This window comes from Salvia miltiorrhiza, chromosome 8 (genome assembly GCF_028751815.1).
Source record: "Salvia miltiorrhiza cultivar Shanhuang (shh) chromosome 8, IMPLAD_Smil_shh, whole genome shotgun sequence".
In the NCBI taxonomy this organism is placed as follows: Eukaryota; Viridiplantae; Streptophyta; class Magnoliopsida; order Lamiales; family Lamiaceae; genus Salvia; species Salvia miltiorrhiza.
The window spans coordinates 55,895,073-55,911,725 of record NC_080394.1 but is presented as its reverse complement, the minus strand read 5'-3'; the positions used below and the strand labels follow the sequence as shown (position 1 = coordinate 55,911,725).

Genomic DNA, 16,653 nt, shown 5'->3' with positions numbered 1-16,653 from the left:
CCAACGTTGGGGGGGTATTTGGTACTTAACCCTTTATTTTTTATTTTTGCATTTTTTATTTTTTAATTTATTTTTTAATAAAAATAAAAAAGTTACCAAAAAATTACAAAAAAATAACTAAGTAGAGAATATGATAAAATAACTAAATCTTATATTTATTTTAAAAAATAAGTTAAATAAATTAAATTATTTTATATTTAGGTAAATTGTGGGTGGCCACAATGTGGTATTTTGGTGAGTGGTGGATTTTCTTGCAATAACCTCTTTTTAAAAACACTAAAAGGGAAAATGAGTTGCTCTTCTAAAAAAAAAAAAAAAAAAAAGTGGAAAAAACAAGCCAGTGAGAAAAACAAAGCAAATTATGAAGCAATGGTAGACAAGACAAGAGAGGAGAAATCTAATTAATGAGTTTCAAATGTGGCCACTTTGAGTCGTCTTCAATCTTCATCTTCCTTTCTTTTCTCTTCCTCTTTCTGTGCTGTGTAGATATGCGACACAAGAAATTCGTCAGTTTCATGAAACCCAACAATATGATTAGAGTGAAAATAAGACTGACGAATTATAGGAAGATACGAAGTTGGAGTTGGTAGTTCTCGTATTCAGATTGCTGCTCATCTTGAATCTGTCTCGCTGACGCCACTGCTGAACCGCTACACCTTTCTAAGTGGATTAATTGGAGGGTTGGGATTTCTCCAATGCGGGCGGGGATTTCCTCTAGCTTCCTACAACCTCGTATAAAGAGATGGCGGAGTCTAGGGAAGTTGGTTTCATCAGCTCTCCAACGCACCAGTTTTAAACCAACGAGTAGCAGAAACTGCAATGAGTTGAATTCATCTCCTTCTGCTATTTCCCATTCTTCATTTGCTTCTTCTTCTTCTTCTACTTCTTCTTCTGTCTCATTGCTTTTGAAGGTACAATACTCTATTTTGAGCACTTCCAGATTCGGTAGTGCACACAGAGCCGTCGTCGCTGCCGGAGTTATTACACAACGATCCAGGTTTAATTTTCTAAGAGTAGATGGAAATTTGGGTACGTGCAGATAATATTTCCTGAACACTGAACTTCTCCAGGTAAATGTTTGGAGTTTGTGAAGATGACTCAGATCAACTACGTCACTCATCCCTGATGAGCCTTCAACCTTATACCAGATTTCCAAGCTTTTTATATTTGGAATGCTATCCAAGAAACCCCTTCTAATCACTGACCGACTGAGCATCACAGTCTGTATCGTCTGCAGCTTCTTCTGAACAATTTTTTTCATGTAATCATCTTCTATCCTGAGATATGCACCCAACATGATGAGATGTCTTAACTCAGACATCTCCCACAACTCAGCTGGACAAGAGCCATCGCGTAGCCAAGCAATCAACGTTTGCAAATTACACAATCTTGATATTCCACTTCTTGGCAATGACTTGCAATCGATACCTAAGTAGCGTAAGTTCACAAGTTGTAATATTTCTTCCGGGAACTCAATCTTACGCATTTCCAATAAATCCAACACCCTAAGCAATCTTAATGTGAAAACCATGGGAAGTACATTCCTATCCAACTCGATCAAGAGTAGAAATGATCGAACAAGTGACATCTCTGATGAAGAAGCATACTCATCATCTTCCATTCCATATGATGTGTGAATACTCACACGACGCACCTGGTTAGAGAATGTGGAATTCTTGACATGTAGAAACTTCTCATCATCAGCTTTCCTAATGCATAAATCTCTCAAAAGATCATGCATGTTGTAGGTCTCTACTTTTCCATACCAACTATAACTTGTAATAATCGAAACTAGATTCCTTTCTACAAGTGACTTTAAATAATCCTCTGCCTCTTCCTCCAAACTTTTATCTCCATTCGATTTCACAAATCCTTCTGCTACCAACATGCATATGAGTCTCAAGTGGTCAATCTCATAATCTTCGGGGAATGCTGCCATATAGAGGAAACATGGTTTCAAGTGAATCGGCAAATGGTTATAACTTAAGGATAGTATATTCAAGAACTGCTTGTCCGATTCAGCAATTGCAGCTCTTACGTCGTTCCCAATATTCTCCCAAACATCTTTCAATCTTTCCACCTTTGACAACAGCCCTCCAATCACATTGATAGCCAGAGGAAGCCCACCGCAATCACTCGAAATCTTCTTCCCTATCCCTTGTAACTCATGAGGCCAATCCTCTTTTCCAAACACAATTTGGCTAAGAAGATCCCAACTTTGAGACTCGCTCAGCAACTGCACCTGATGATGGTGCTGAATCTCCGAGTCTGCATATTTGGCGACATCCGATTCCCTAGTGGCGATCACAATCCGACTCCCGTTATTGTAGTTCGGGAAGTACATCCTTATCTCATCCCAGAATGTGGTGCTCCAAATATCATCTAATACAATCATGTATCTTCTACCACACAAGCTCCTATACAAGATATTTTTTAACTCACCATCTCCCTCATGTTCATAGTCTGATCCAGTTATGCAATGAAGAAGGCTTAATAGAATTGAGCGCATATTGTAATCTTGTGAAATTGTGGTCCAAGCAAGATAGCTAAAGTGGTCAAGAATGAGTGGATCTTGATAAAGTTTTCGAGCAAGAGTGGTTTTACCTATACCACCCATACCCACGATGGGCAGGATCTCCAACTTGCTCTGCATCCCGATCAGCCGATCCTTCAGCTGCATCAGATCTTCATCAACTCCCACCACGACGCTCGAGAAAGAAGCACCACTCACTGAGCTGCCAGTCGGCTTCTTGTTTGTCTCCACCTCCACGAGCTTCACGACTTGTTCGATCACAGAATCAAGTTTTTGTGTCACAAGCAGCACATCTGGTGTCGTGTCTTCTTCTTCTTCTTCTTCTGGCATCGAAAACAGTTGTTCAAGCATGTAAGATTCATGCATCGAGAAAATTCGTCTAACCATGTGAGATTCAACGATGTCTTCTGCTTCATTTGCTACGTCTCTGATTTGGCACTCCAAGCTTGGTATTTTGGAGAGTAGTGGAGTTTTTTCGAGAATCTGCTGCTGCAGGTAAGAAGCTTTTTCGAGGAGGGATTGGAGTTGTGGTTTCTCACGTCCAAGATTCCAGCGTGTTTGTTCGGGATCCAGAATCCCTTCGAGGATGGTGATGAGTGATTGAAGATTGTAAGCCATTTTTCAGATCTCTGCTCACTCGAAAAATAAGCAAAACAAAAGGAAAGGAAAGTGGTGTTCAGTAAATATGGCTGCCATTATTAAGACCATCTTTGTCTTGTCGGTAGGAAAATTGGGGAGTGGTCACTCTCTCTCATCTAGTTTGGATCAATGGTGCAACGATTTGTCAATATTTGATTGGTTAAGTAGATTTTGTTAGGATAATTAATAAAAATTAGTATATTTTTAATATAAATATTTAAAAAATAATTAAAAATATCAAAATTTATATTTTTTTATTTTCTATAAATAGAGACCATTGTTGCTATATTTCAATACACCTTCAAATTCTCTCATTTATCCTCCCTACATCTAACTTCTATTATTTGTTACTCTATTTTTCAATGGGTCGAGGCAATAATTCTTTCTTCAGCTCTCAAAATATAATGTTTTAAGTTTTTTATTTTGTTTCACAATATAAGATTGTCTCTTCAATCAAGATTTATTATCTCACTCTTCTCATTAAATTTTTCACTTTCCAACTCCCTCATTAATATATTAATTAACTTTATTTATCACTTCTCCTTTTAAAATACTTTTTTTAAAGGGAAGAATTATCAATCTTTCATTTAAATTTATTGGGATATGGAGTACATTAAGTTTAGCCGGTGAGAAAAGAGAATGAGTTTTTAAAATTTGATGTTAATTAATTCTTGTGCAAAGGTTTAAAACATCTTATATTTTGGAAAGGAGGGAGTAGTAATAAACACAATCGACATTCCATGCATTATTTGGATAAAATAAAAATTAAATAGATAATAAACAAAGTCAATGTTTCATGCATTACTTGAAAGAAACAAAAAACACCAACACCTTCTAAATATGGGGTTAAGCAAAATGGCGGAAAAATATTTCTGCTAAGCAATTCTGCTTTTATATATATTGCGTACAGACCAAAAACAGAAAAAGTGACGACGATATTGTGAACGAAGAGAGTAGTAAAAATTACATACACCTCGGATCAGTACCTGAGAGTAATGCAAAGATTTCCAATTCTTGTATAATCATAAGTTCCAGGTTCCGTAGCTGAAGGCTGCAGAACAACAGAATCAGTTGCAAAAGGAAAACTATGGGTGTCTTTGGTATATAAATTGAGATAGGGAGTGATAAATAAAACTTAGATAAATAATATGGATTACGCGAGATTGTTATTATTTATTCATGTTTGATTGATAAGATAGTAATACTAAGATAATTAATATTCATGTTTGGTAAAAAAGATACAACTATAATAAATGAGCAAATTACAATTTTAACCTTATATAAATTAAAATTAATTAATTAAGAAATACAAAAATAAACATTTTTCTATTTAATCCCAACTTCCCAACTACACAAAAAAGTTCCACCGCCGGCCGCCCAACACTACCCCCAATTTCTTGAACAGATGACCCCATGCCTCCAAAATCTGCTTGAACGGAACTTCAACAGACCACACACATGCAAAGAGTAGAGCCACCGCCTAACTCAATCTTTTTTCCCATTCTTTAGTCTTCACATAGCACCACCCAATTTTTATTTTTCTACAGAATGCCGCCCAACATCTTAATTCAACAAAATCAATTCTTGCATAAATCATTACACTCAAAATTGCTGCTCCTCTTCTAAAATTTAGGCAAACAACGACAACACACGTTGTTTTCGTCGTCGTCGCCGCGACAGTGGTAGAGGGCGGTCCCCTTTTCATCCACCGAGCAACAACAACAGCGTCGCCGTCGTCGAACCAATATGCCTCCTGATACAACCTGACAATCACCATCTCAGTCCAAATCCCGTGAGATCCACAAGGTTGCACCAGTCTCCTTCCTCAATCCAAATTCTATCAGATCCCCAAGGTCGCTACCGTGAGATGATGATAGAATCAACATATGAGACAAATTAGTTGAAATAATTGAAGGGTAATACTGACAGATGTAAAATAATCTAGGTTACTGTACAAACAAGCATAGCTAACCGAGGATGAGGGTGTGATAACATTCCTAAAGAGGAACAATGTTTTAACAGCGGGCCGCCTATTTCTCGGGCTTTCTTGATTATTTATATGGTATACCAAACAAATGGATTAGGGCATATAAGTATCCTATTCACGCCTTATCTCCCATATCAAACACGCCCTACCGTATTGTGAGTAGAGAGTAGGATCCACCATGTGATAGATTGTTTGCAAAAATGGAAAATGACTGATTTTTGGGGACATCCCAAAATGACAAAAAGAGACTATTGTTTGCCAAAATGGAAATGGATTGATTTTTGTGGACATCTCAAAATGACAAAAAAAAAGACTATTTTTTGTAAACGAAGGGAGTAACAAAAATAATTTTAATTGAATGTATTTAAACTCAATATTGAAAAAATAAAAAGAAATTACAATAATAAAAATTATTTTTTTAAAAAAAAGATTAATAATAAAAATAAAATTTAAACACAGATTTATTCAGAAAAAATAAAGAGGATAAAGAAATTTTTTATATTTTAATCTTTAATAATATAATTTTTATATTTTAATCAAATATTTACATAAAATATAATATCAAATTAAAGCTCTTATCATGATCTTTAATTTAATATACATATTAAATATTTTATAATTAATCGAATTTCATAATTTTAGTAAGAAATAAAATAAATATAAATAAGAAAATATAGAAAAAAATAATAAAAAAAGATATAATTTACAAATATACCTTCAACTTTATTATAACTACAAAATTGCAATTTAATTTTGGAAACAATTTGAAATTAGCTTCAAATTGAAATCGTGGCTTTTTAATATAGTATAAATGTGTGTGTGTGTGTGTGTGTGTGTTTTGATTTATAATATAATCTTATAATGTAATTAAAAAATACATTAATTTTCAAATTATTTTCAATTATGACATAATTTAAATTTCTGTCAAATGCCACAAAATCATCAGTTGAAAAACGACACTGGCTTCATTAGTATAACTATGTATCTTGTGTGGCAACCTACCATTTTGAGTCACGCTGGAGTTCCAATTGCCAACTAAAATTTTATTTGACAAAAATACAAATTATGCCACAATTGCGATTAAATTAAAAATTAGCAATATATTTTTTAATTAAATTATAAAGTTATGTTATAAACGAAAAATTGGCAAATTATAAATATTTTACGGTAAATAACCCTTATCGAAAATACGGAGGCAAAAGGGTTGTTTTGACTTAAGAATGTACAATATTATTTGAGTCAATATATGAAATTGGCCACTTTCATATAGTAAACTTAAAAATTGGTCAGTCAAATAAAAACTTTAAAATTTGGCCACTTTTTGTGTATAAGTACAAAATTACCCCTAACAATAAAAATTAAAAAATTAGCCACAAATTCATACTCCTCTCTCTCCTCTCGCTGACTCGCTCTCTCTCTCTACGCTTTCTCTCTCTTGCTCTATCTCTCTTCCCTTCTTCTTCTCCTTCCTCCCCCTGCCTTCCTCTCTATGGTGTTTGCAAGGCAAATCTCCTCGAATAACTTATGGATTTGCAAGGATTTAGGAAAAAGCGTCTGTTTTTGGTGTTTTGGGGTGATTTACAGGCGGTGGTGCGAAGGTGACGGAGATGGAGGGTGCGGCGGAGAAGAGGCGGTTTGTGAGGCCTTTCGATTAGGATTTCGTCGGATTTCTAGCGTGTTCTCTCCTCTGGTGAAGCGTCGCCGCCTCGGCCTCGTCGTCTCTACCCATAGCAGCGCCGAAAACGACGCCGTCCATCCAGATTCAGACGGCTTCATCCAGATTTAGGCGACGCCTTCTTCTCTTTCTCTCTCCTCTATCTCTCTCTCTCTACCCCTTTCTTTTTCTCCTCCGGTCAATAGTTGTGCGGCGGGCTGGAGACGACGGTGGCGGGAGGTGTCGCTCCAAACGATGTAGATCTCCCGACGGCTAAGGGCGGTGCCGTGGCGGCGGCGGCAGCAGAATGTGAATTCAACGGAAATGACGACTCCATATAGAAAAATTATCGTACTGTAAATTGCAATTTGCAACTATATAGTAGAATAAAGTAATTATTTGTAATTTAAGTTGATCCAAATCATCCTTGAGAAAATTAAAAGTCCTTCGATTTTTGGATAATTTTTTTTTTGGTTATATGAATTCACAATTTAATGTTCTTGAATTCACAACCAGCTCGATGAATTCACAACTTAATATTCTTGAATTTACAACCAAATCTATAAATTCACAATCAAAAAAATTACAGTTTTAATTGTGAATTCAAACTTTAAAAACTCAAATTCACAACTACTTGAATTCACAACCAAAATAAATTTTAGTTGTGAATTAAATTCAGGTTGTGAATTCGACTGATTGTAAATTCACAACCAACATAAATTTGGTTGTGAATTCATTTTTTGTGAATTCACAACCAAAAAATTCTAGTTGTGAATTAAATTTTGGTTGTGAATTCGACTGGTTGTGAATTAAATTTTGACTGTGAATTCGTCTAGTTGTGAATTCACAAACAAAAAATTCTGATTGTAAATTCGACTGGTTGTGAATTCTCAATTCACAACCAGTGTGAATTCACAACCAAAACACTGGTTGTGAATTGCGGGATTTTTTAAAGGGGTGATATAAAGTGGATATTTTTTAATTTTTAATGTGGAAGGGTATTTTGGTAAAAGTGGCTATCTTTTAATATTTTTATCTTAGTGGATAATTTTTAATTTTATAATATGAAAGTGGTCATTTTAAAAATCCACTCATATTATTTCAATATTAATATATGGATGAGTAAGTGAGAGAGTGAAAGTGATATTAAAGCTTCTCCCTTCCCTGCAATGGCGACGCCGCTGCTTCAGAAACCCTCAATCCAGAAGCTTTGATACCATCCATTTTGCAGGCAAGTCGTTCATCATTTCCCAACACATCTTCTATTTCTATTAAAACATGATTGCAATTGCACGCAGGAATCTCTCCTGTTTATTTGTAAACACTAATTCATTTCTCTGCAACTCCAATGCTCATCTCTTCCCGTCAATCCATTTCTTCTCCACTTGGAGGGTGAAAAACCTAATCCCTAACCCTAAAATCTACGATCTATTGGTCAACAAACACCAATTTCCTCCTGATTTAGCTTCACTAGCTTCATCGTGTTTACCTAAAGCTAGTAGCCCCATAGGAGCTGATTCAGTAGTGTCATTCCTCAAAGAGAATAGCTTTACGGCTACTCAGCTGCAGAAAGTCGTCACATATGATTCTCGAATTCTAGGGTTTACCATTGAGAGCATTAATTTCAAATTCAAGGTATTCCAAAATTTGGGCCTTTCCCCCAAGGAGATTGCCAAGATAATATTCGAAAATACGACTATTTTACATTCAAGTTATGAGAATAGGATCATTCCGAAATTATCGATGCTAAAGTGCTTGCTGGGATCCGATCATGATGTGGCCAGACTTTTGATACGATGCAGCTGGTTTCTGTTAGCCGATTTGGAGAAAACCTTAATGCCAAATATTGAAATCTTGAAGAGCTATAGCATACCAATGGAGCGTATCCTTTATTTTCTCCATCTTCGCCCGAGATGTTTCGTGGTCAAGCCGGATATTATGCAGAAATCTGTAGTCAGGGCTATAGAATTTGGGGTCACTTGGACTTCAGGCGTTTTTATCCAAGCTGTGAGTCTTTTCACTCATACGAGTAAAGGGATGTGGGAAGTCAAGGTGCAAAAGATCCGCGATTTGGGATTTTCTGATGATGATATGCTCACAATATTTAGGAAGCAACCATCAGTTTTTGCACAATCTGGGAAGAAAATGAAGAATGTCACAGAGATTCTGCTTGCTACCGGTAAGTACGATCTATCCAGCATTGTCACTTGTCCAGCAGCACTCGGGTACAGTATGAAGAAGAGGATTGAGCCACGGTTGCAAATACTTAGACTCTTGGAAAGTAGGAGTTTGATTGAAAAGTGGCCAAAACTTTCAGCTGTTGCTACATTAACAGAGGATAGATTTTTTGACAGATTCGTTAAGCCTTACTGTGATGAGATTGGCGAAGAACACATCACAAAGATATATGTGGAAGGCAGAAAAAGATGAAGCTTTGTAAGCAGATACTTAAAGAACTTGTATGAAGTTCTAATGCTGAAAGTTGGTAGTTGCTTTTGCCTTTGCAATCGGAAGCTCAAAGTTTTGTTCCATGTTGATGAAGTTGGGGAAGGCCTTGAGCTAGCTAAAGAAGCCATGGTGATTCAAATGGATTGTTAGTTTATATTCTAAACTTTCTTGTAATGGATGCATTTTGAAGCAATTGCAGTAGAGTTGGAGGTGACTGGAATCAGCTGAGTTCAGTGGAATGAATGTGATTTTTTTTTGTAGATCAGTAGGCGAAATATGCAGTTGTGAATCCTTGTGGCTTTTGCTAGTGTTTCTCAATTTCTCATCTAATTAATGGAACTTCCTTCTATTTCTCAAGACTTGTGGTTGGAAATGCTCTCATTTTGAGAGCGTTAATTGGAAATGTGAGTCATAGAGTAGAATTGTTAGCGTGATTTGGTACATACTAGTAGTATTTGCACTTGTGTAATGAAAGAAAACGTTTTTATACTTTTATATAAGTTGATACTAATGTAATTATCATGTTTATAAATATAATAGGGTTAAGTATCAGATTAGCCCCTATGGTGGAGGCCCCTATGGCATTGAACCCCTTATGGCAAGGGGTGTATCAAATAAGCCCCTATGGTGGATAAAATCAAACAATGTAACCCCTAACTTTAACGTTGCACTAACTCCGTTTTCTTCATATTTTTTTTTTATTCCTGCGGGGCCCACCAGCTAACTAACTGAAATCCTCCTTCATATTTGGGGATTTTCGGATTTGAAGAACCCTAACCTAAGTTGCGTTTCTTCAAATCAGAGTCTTCGCGCAGTGAGTATTGCGAACAGCTGTTAAGAGTACACCAAATGTAACCCCCTTAAGATGACATCCATCTAAAGAAATCAAAGGCCTACAACCCCCCAGCCAGTTCTTCTCACATGCATCAAAACAAACAAACAGTCTCTTGAACACTCTCCTCCCATTTGCTAACTCATCCCTACTTAACTGCAGTTCCATCTTTGTTCCCGGGTTTGTCTCCTTCACTTTCTCAATATACCCACACAACATATTGAATTCTTCTCTATAACTGCCCTTCAGCTTTGTCAGTATGAGCCTCTTAGCCCTTTTGCATTTAATCAAGCTAACATGAACCTTCAAATTCTGTTTCACTTGCCCCTGCATATCCCTAGAAGAAAACTTGGGATTTCTATACAATGCCTCCTTGAAATAGTTGGCAAGGTATGCTTGAGATGCACCAGACACCTCCCTCTGCCTTGAGCAGGTATGTTGGGCAATCAAAGTCTTAATAACCAACCCTTCTGCCTCCCCATCTTTTGAAGCAAACATTACAAAAGGACAAGTCTTCTCACTAATGCAGATGACCCTAATTCTGCAAGGTTCATTTTTTACAAACTTAAGTCTGTACCCAAACTTCACAGCATAGGTATTGATAGCCTCCCTGCATTCCTTTGCCCCTGCAAAGGTGAGGCCTAACTCAAATTTACCCTGCTCCCCAAGTTCTGTTGAATCCAAAACAGGACCTTCCTCTATCTCATCATCACCATCTGACTGGACATCACTATATAAGCTAGAGTCTGTATCTGAGTCAACATCAACACCTATGTCATCATCATCCTCATCTTCAGTATGTGCATCCTCTATCTCAGTGTCAACCTGTGCATCCTCTAGCCCAATGTCAACCTGTGCATCCTCTATCTCAGTGTCTATTGTGTTAGGTTTATCATCAGCCTGGCCCAAACTAACATCCTCTATCCCAGTCACTAATGTGTTAGGATTATCATCAGTCTCTTGGATAGCATCAACCTTAGCCAAACTAGCATCCTCTACCCCAGTAGCTACATCCTTAGGATTATCCTCACCATCAGTGGCAATCCTCAAACCATGAACATCTTCTAAATCACCCCTGTCAACTTCCTCCTCAAACATACGTAAAGGTGTAATTTCAGGTATGGGATCCATTTCATGGTCAGCAAACAATGAGACCTCTTCTCGACCAAGACAATCAAAGTAGTCAAACACTTTCTTACAGTGATTGGAGTCCCTAAGGAGGATTAATCCTTTTTCTAAAGGTTCATCTTCATCAAAGGCATAAACTGTCTTAGGTTTACTACCATAGCAATTACTAAATTCCTCAATAATCCGTTCATATGTCATTTTATCATATTCTTCTTCTATTTCTGAAGAGTTGTAGCCATCATAAAACATATTCCCATGCCCATCATCCTTCACCCATATACCAATGTAATTAAAAACGAAAACCAACATGCTGCATCACAGAGAGCAAGAAAACGCAAACAATTTCAATTTCAATACTTTATACACAAATTACTTCGAGATAAATCAACATTCAAAACCCTTGCATGCACTACTAAAAACCGAGAAAAAAAAAAGGATCAAAACCTACCTTAATCGCGTTTTGATCAATCCCACTCCAATAGCTTATCTTCTTCTATCAATGGCGACTGCAACCAAGGTGAAACTTGTTTGGATTTTTCGAATGAGAATTGATGAAGAAAGGAATTGTTGAGCGTCGATTCATATGTCTTCTGTTAAAAACACCCGCCCAAATACTGCTGGTGGGCCCCGCAGGAATAAAAAAACAAAAAAAAAAATATGAAGAAAACGGAGTTAGTGCAACGTTAAAGTTAGGGGTTACATTGTTTGATTTTATCCACCATAGGGGCTTATTTGATACACCCCTTGCCATAAGGGGTTCAATGCCATAGGGGCCTCCACCATAGGGGCTAATCTGATACTTAACCCAATATAATATATCCCTCTGCCCACCAAAAAATAATCCTAAAGATAGACGACGCAGATTTTAATAAAAATAGTTACTATTGTGAGTGGAGAAAGAAATCTATTTAAAAAGTAGTGTTTATAATGATAATTATTATATTGTGAGTGAAAAATAGAACCCACCATGTGATAGATTGTTTGCAAAAATGGAAAATGACTGATTTTTTGGTCCCAAAATGACAAAAAAAGACTATTGTTTGCAAAAATGGAAATGGATTGATTTTGTGGACATCTCAAAATGACAAAAAAAGACTATTTTTTGTAAACGGAGGGAGTAACAAAATTAATTTTAATTGAATGTATTTAAACTTAATATTGAAAAAATAAAAAGAAATTACAATAATAAAAATTGAAATTTAAAAAAAAGAAAAGAAAAATAATAAAAATAAATTTTAAACACAGATTTATTCATAAAAAATGAAAGAGGATAAAGGAATTTTTTAGATTTTAATCTTTAATAATATAATTTTTATATTTTAATCAGATATTTACATAATATATAATATCAAATTAAAGTTCTTATCATGATCTTTAATTTAACATACATATTAAATATTTTATAATTAATCGAATTTCATAATTTTAGAAAGAAATAAAATAAAAATAAAAAATAAAATAAAACAAAAAAGATATAATTCACAAATATACCTTCAATTTTATAATAACTACAAAATTACAATTTAATTTTAAAATCAATTTGAAATTAGCTTCAAATTGAAATCTTGGCTTTTTAATATAGTATAAATGTGTGTGTGTGTGTGTGTGTTTTTTCCTTCATGGATACTCAAATAAATATATAAATATTTGTATAGAAACAATATATAGTAATTATTATTATAAACATGTTAGCAACAAAAATACCAACAATTCTATGTTAGCATCAAGGAGACACCATAGCTGTTGAGAGCATACCAACACTTCTATGTTAGCATCAAGGAGACACCATAGCTGTTGAGAGCATCTCCACTCGCCGGTGCGAGTGGAGGATCGGTGCGAGTGGAGGATCGATCCGGGTCTTGGGGAGGGGGGCTGCACTGGAGACGCGGGCTGATGCGAGGCCGTGTTTTAGCCAAGACACGGGTTGAAGGCGAGAAATGTATGGCGCGTCCTGAGGACTCGCCCAATTAAAAAAAAAAATTGAAATTTATTATTTAAATTCAAAAAAATTCGAAATTCATTATTTAAAAATTCAAAATTCATTATTTAATTATGTTTTTAATTTTATTTTAATTATTGTAATGTTTAATTTTATTTTTAATTAAATTGGGAATTTAAAAATAAAAGTGTAGAAATGTGAATTTTGTGGAAATGAAGATCTAAGACACCCTTTAAGACACAATGCATTGGAGAGGGGTGTGTCTTAGGTGGGGACCACCATCTAAGACACCCCCTAAGACACAACCCACTGGAGATGCTCTGATAGTTGAATGTTGATGTTACGATTTTGCCCTTGCATATTTCAGTATTTCCATTTTTACACTATTTTCCCATTATGAAATTTGTTTTCATTAATTTTGTGGCAGACTTTACATTAGAGTAAGAACTTTTACACGTTTCTAATTTTTCAAATAAATTATAAATTTTACTCTTTTTTGGCGAAAAAAGTGCATTATATATTCAAATCTAATTGAACAACGTGAAAAAGTCAATCAAAAAATCGAACTTTCAGATTATTAAATTAACTGCAAATCTAGCAAGTTCATGCGTCGCCTCAACAGTATATGTTGTTTTTTCATCGAAGCTCCAGTACTGGCTGTTCGTCAAAGGTGCCCCTATCAATAACAATAATTTTCAGTTATGTAGTATAATATAATAAAATTGATAATATAGGTCTTAAAATAATTACAATTAAAAACACTACACTTAAAAAAGTACTCTCTCCGTCTCATCGATCTTGTCCTATTTTTATTTTTTGTAATGATTTTACATTACAAACAATATGGCACCACATTTTTACAACAATTATTTAACTCTCATTAAAAATGGTGTTCAAAAGAAATGAGACAAGTCTAATGGGATGTATGGAGTAATAGATTCATTTATCTGCTCAGCACATTATTTATAAAATATTTCTTAAAACTCGTGTTTTTCGCCAAATGAAATATTTATGAAGGATAGAGAGAGTACAAAATAGCTCAGCCCAGCCCAGCCCAGCCCAAAAGAGAAATGTGAGGCCCAATACATACTCTTGGACTGTGAATAAAAAGGCAACACGACCTAGATGGTGTTTGGAGCTTATAAGCTCCTCAAAACAGCTTATAAGCTGTTTAGGAGCTTATAAGCTTCTTCAAAGTGTTTGGTAAAATAAGTTCCTAAACAACTTACCAATCATAACCCAGGGATTGGATAATGGTATTAAGGGCTCTTATGAAATCTTTGATCATAAACATTATGAATTCTAATATTGTGAAGTGTACAATATCAACTAGAATATGCATATGATGAATAGTGAATAGTGATTTTGCAAAACATGCGGAAGTATTGAAATAAATAAACTTTTGATAAACTTTATACAGAGTGTCGTTAACTTACAGAAATTATGAATTCGTACAGAGAGATATGAGAAATACAAGGAACTAGGCTTTATAAGCTGAGGGAATGGTTTAGAGGTTTTAGAAAATGACTTGCTCCGTCAATTTTCGCCTGCCTCTTGAAATGAATTTTAGCTTTCTTAAATAGAGGAGCTCTTTGGAATGTCTTTGTCGTTGAGTGGCTCATCAATTTTTGAAAAGGTGCCTGTGTGCCTTGAAAGTCTTTGTGATACCTCGAAAGTCTTTGATTGGACAAAAGTTTGTCTGTCATCTGCTCATCAACTTTTGAAAAAGGTGTCTGTGTGCCTTGAAAGTCTTTGTGACACCTCGAAAGTCTTTGATTGGACAAAAGTTTGTCTGTCATCTGCTGCTCGTGAAAAGAGTGCCCACAATTGTCCTGCTGCCATCTGCGGCTTTTGAAAAGAGTGACTCATGATGGAATGGTGATGTCGGCCTTGAATTTCCTGCATTGAAATAGGTTAGTTGAAAATTTTTTATTTTTCTTTCTTTTTTCTTTTGTTTTTCTTTTCTTTTCTTTTTTGTTGTTTTTTCTTCTTTTCTTTCTTTTTTCTTTTGCTTATTTTTTCTTTTCCTTTTTATGAATATGATGAATAGGTAGTCAGAAATCAAAGGGATCTTGTTCACATGGTCCTCCATAATCTGCACAAGATCCTTCAGAGGTGGTATCTTCTGTTTCTGATTCTCTTTTCATCTTGATGAATTGTAAATACTCTTTTGCTGTTTCGGGATCCTCTTCAAAGAGTTGAAACATCTTGACTTAATTTTGAGAAAGAGGAACTGATTCCTTTTCTTTTTTCTTTTCATTGGAAGGAAGATCTGGAATGATTTTCTCTTGAACTGGTTTCTCCCACTTGGGTTTTTCACTTGTCTGGAGAAATTTCTGAACAACATTGAAATTGCAGAGCTTGGTGGAGAAGTTTTTCCATCATTTAATTTTGAATTCTCGAATGATTGACATGGGTAATGGCTCTGGATGGAATTGTGCAATGGCATAACTCCAGCAAAAGATCCAGGGAACTTTGAATTCTGAATAGAATTGAATATCTTTGAGGTACATAGGACCTGGGGCTTTTGAAATATAATGATTGTATCCTTGATGGACGTCTGCTGGGAGGATATTAGGTAATGCACCGAAATCCATCCACCATTCAAGAAACCAAATTGGATAAGAAGTTTTTGAAAACTCCGAATGGAAGGTAAAGAACCATGAATGATCAAAGGGTCTGAGGAAAAAGGTTTTGAACCATGCCATTTTGTAGTCTGGATATGAATATCCTTTTGGTGAATTTTTTTTGGAAAATCCTCTTTCAGAATGAGGAAAAGTCCATTCATCAGAACGGATGATCTTTTTGATGATGCATTTTGAGAATGAAATTCTTTCTGGATTTTTGGGATCATATGTATGGACAAGTTCGATGGAATTTGAATCAATAAGGATGAATTCATAGAAGATTTGAGTCTTTTGAGTATTGTCAGAATACCATTGGCATCCTTTTGGAAAGTACCTTGAAATAATATCTTTGAGTTTTGCAAAATCTGGAGTTGTAGTGAATTTTGTCAAGGTAATATTTTGAGCATTTGGTTTGGTAAAATAAGTATTGGAAGGATTGAATTTTGAAATAGTTGTTTTTGAAGTTGAAGCTTTAATGGGAGTAGTAGGTGCAGGAGCTTTGACTATTTGAGAGTATGGGAGTTCTGGAAATTCAACAAGAGCTGAGAATTGATTTGGATTATTTGGATTGTATCGACTCATGCTTTTCTGTAGAATTTTGAAGAAATTCTCTGGTTAGAAAATCAGGTAAAGAATTATTTTCTCCTTTAATATATTCTATGTCAAAATCAAAGCTTGGAAGTATAGCTTGCCATCTGGCAAAGATTTGTTTTGAAACAATATTTTTAACATCCTTTCGTAAAACTTCTTTAGCAGATTTGCAATCTATTCTTAAAAGGAATTTTTTATTAAAAATATCATTTTGAAATTTTGAAATACAAAGAACAATGGCAAGAATTTCCTTTTTGATAGTAGAATAATTCTTT

General features: G+C 35.1%; 2 protein-coding genes across 2 annotated transcripts; one reads left to right on the top strand and one right to left on the bottom strand.

Annotated features, from left to right (window-relative positions):
• Positions 1-266: 266 nt before the first annotated feature.
• On the bottom strand, positions 267-3,478 carry LOC130999310 (putative late blight resistance protein homolog R1A-10). Its single transcript, XM_057924825.1, has 2 exons — positions 557-3,478; positions 267-478 (listed from the first exon to the last, which is right to left on the bottom strand). The coding sequence occupies exon 1, from the start codon at positions 3,149-3,151 to the stop codon at positions 560-562; it is 2,592 nt and encodes an 863-aa protein (XP_057780808.1). The 5' UTR covers positions 3,152-3,478; the 3' UTR covers positions 267-478; positions 557-559.
• A 4,613-nt stretch (positions 3,479-8,091) lies between these two features.
• LOC130998756 (uncharacterized) lies at positions 8,092-9,243 on the top strand. The gene has a single exon (XM_057924164.1). It carries the CDS (start codon positions 8,092-8,094, stop codon positions 9,241-9,243), a length of 1,152 nt encoding a protein of 383 aa, XP_057780147.1.
• Positions 9,244-16,653: the final 7,410 nt, after the last annotated feature.

Coding starts and splice junctions, on each gene's coding strand:
- LOC130999310 (XM_057924825.1), bottom strand. CDS start 3,151: ATGGCTTACAATCTTCAATCACTCATCACCATCCTCGAAGGGATTCTG.
- LOC130998756 (XM_057924164.1), top strand. CDS start 8,092: ATGATTGCAATTGCACGCAGGAATCTCTCCTGTTTATTTGTAAACACT.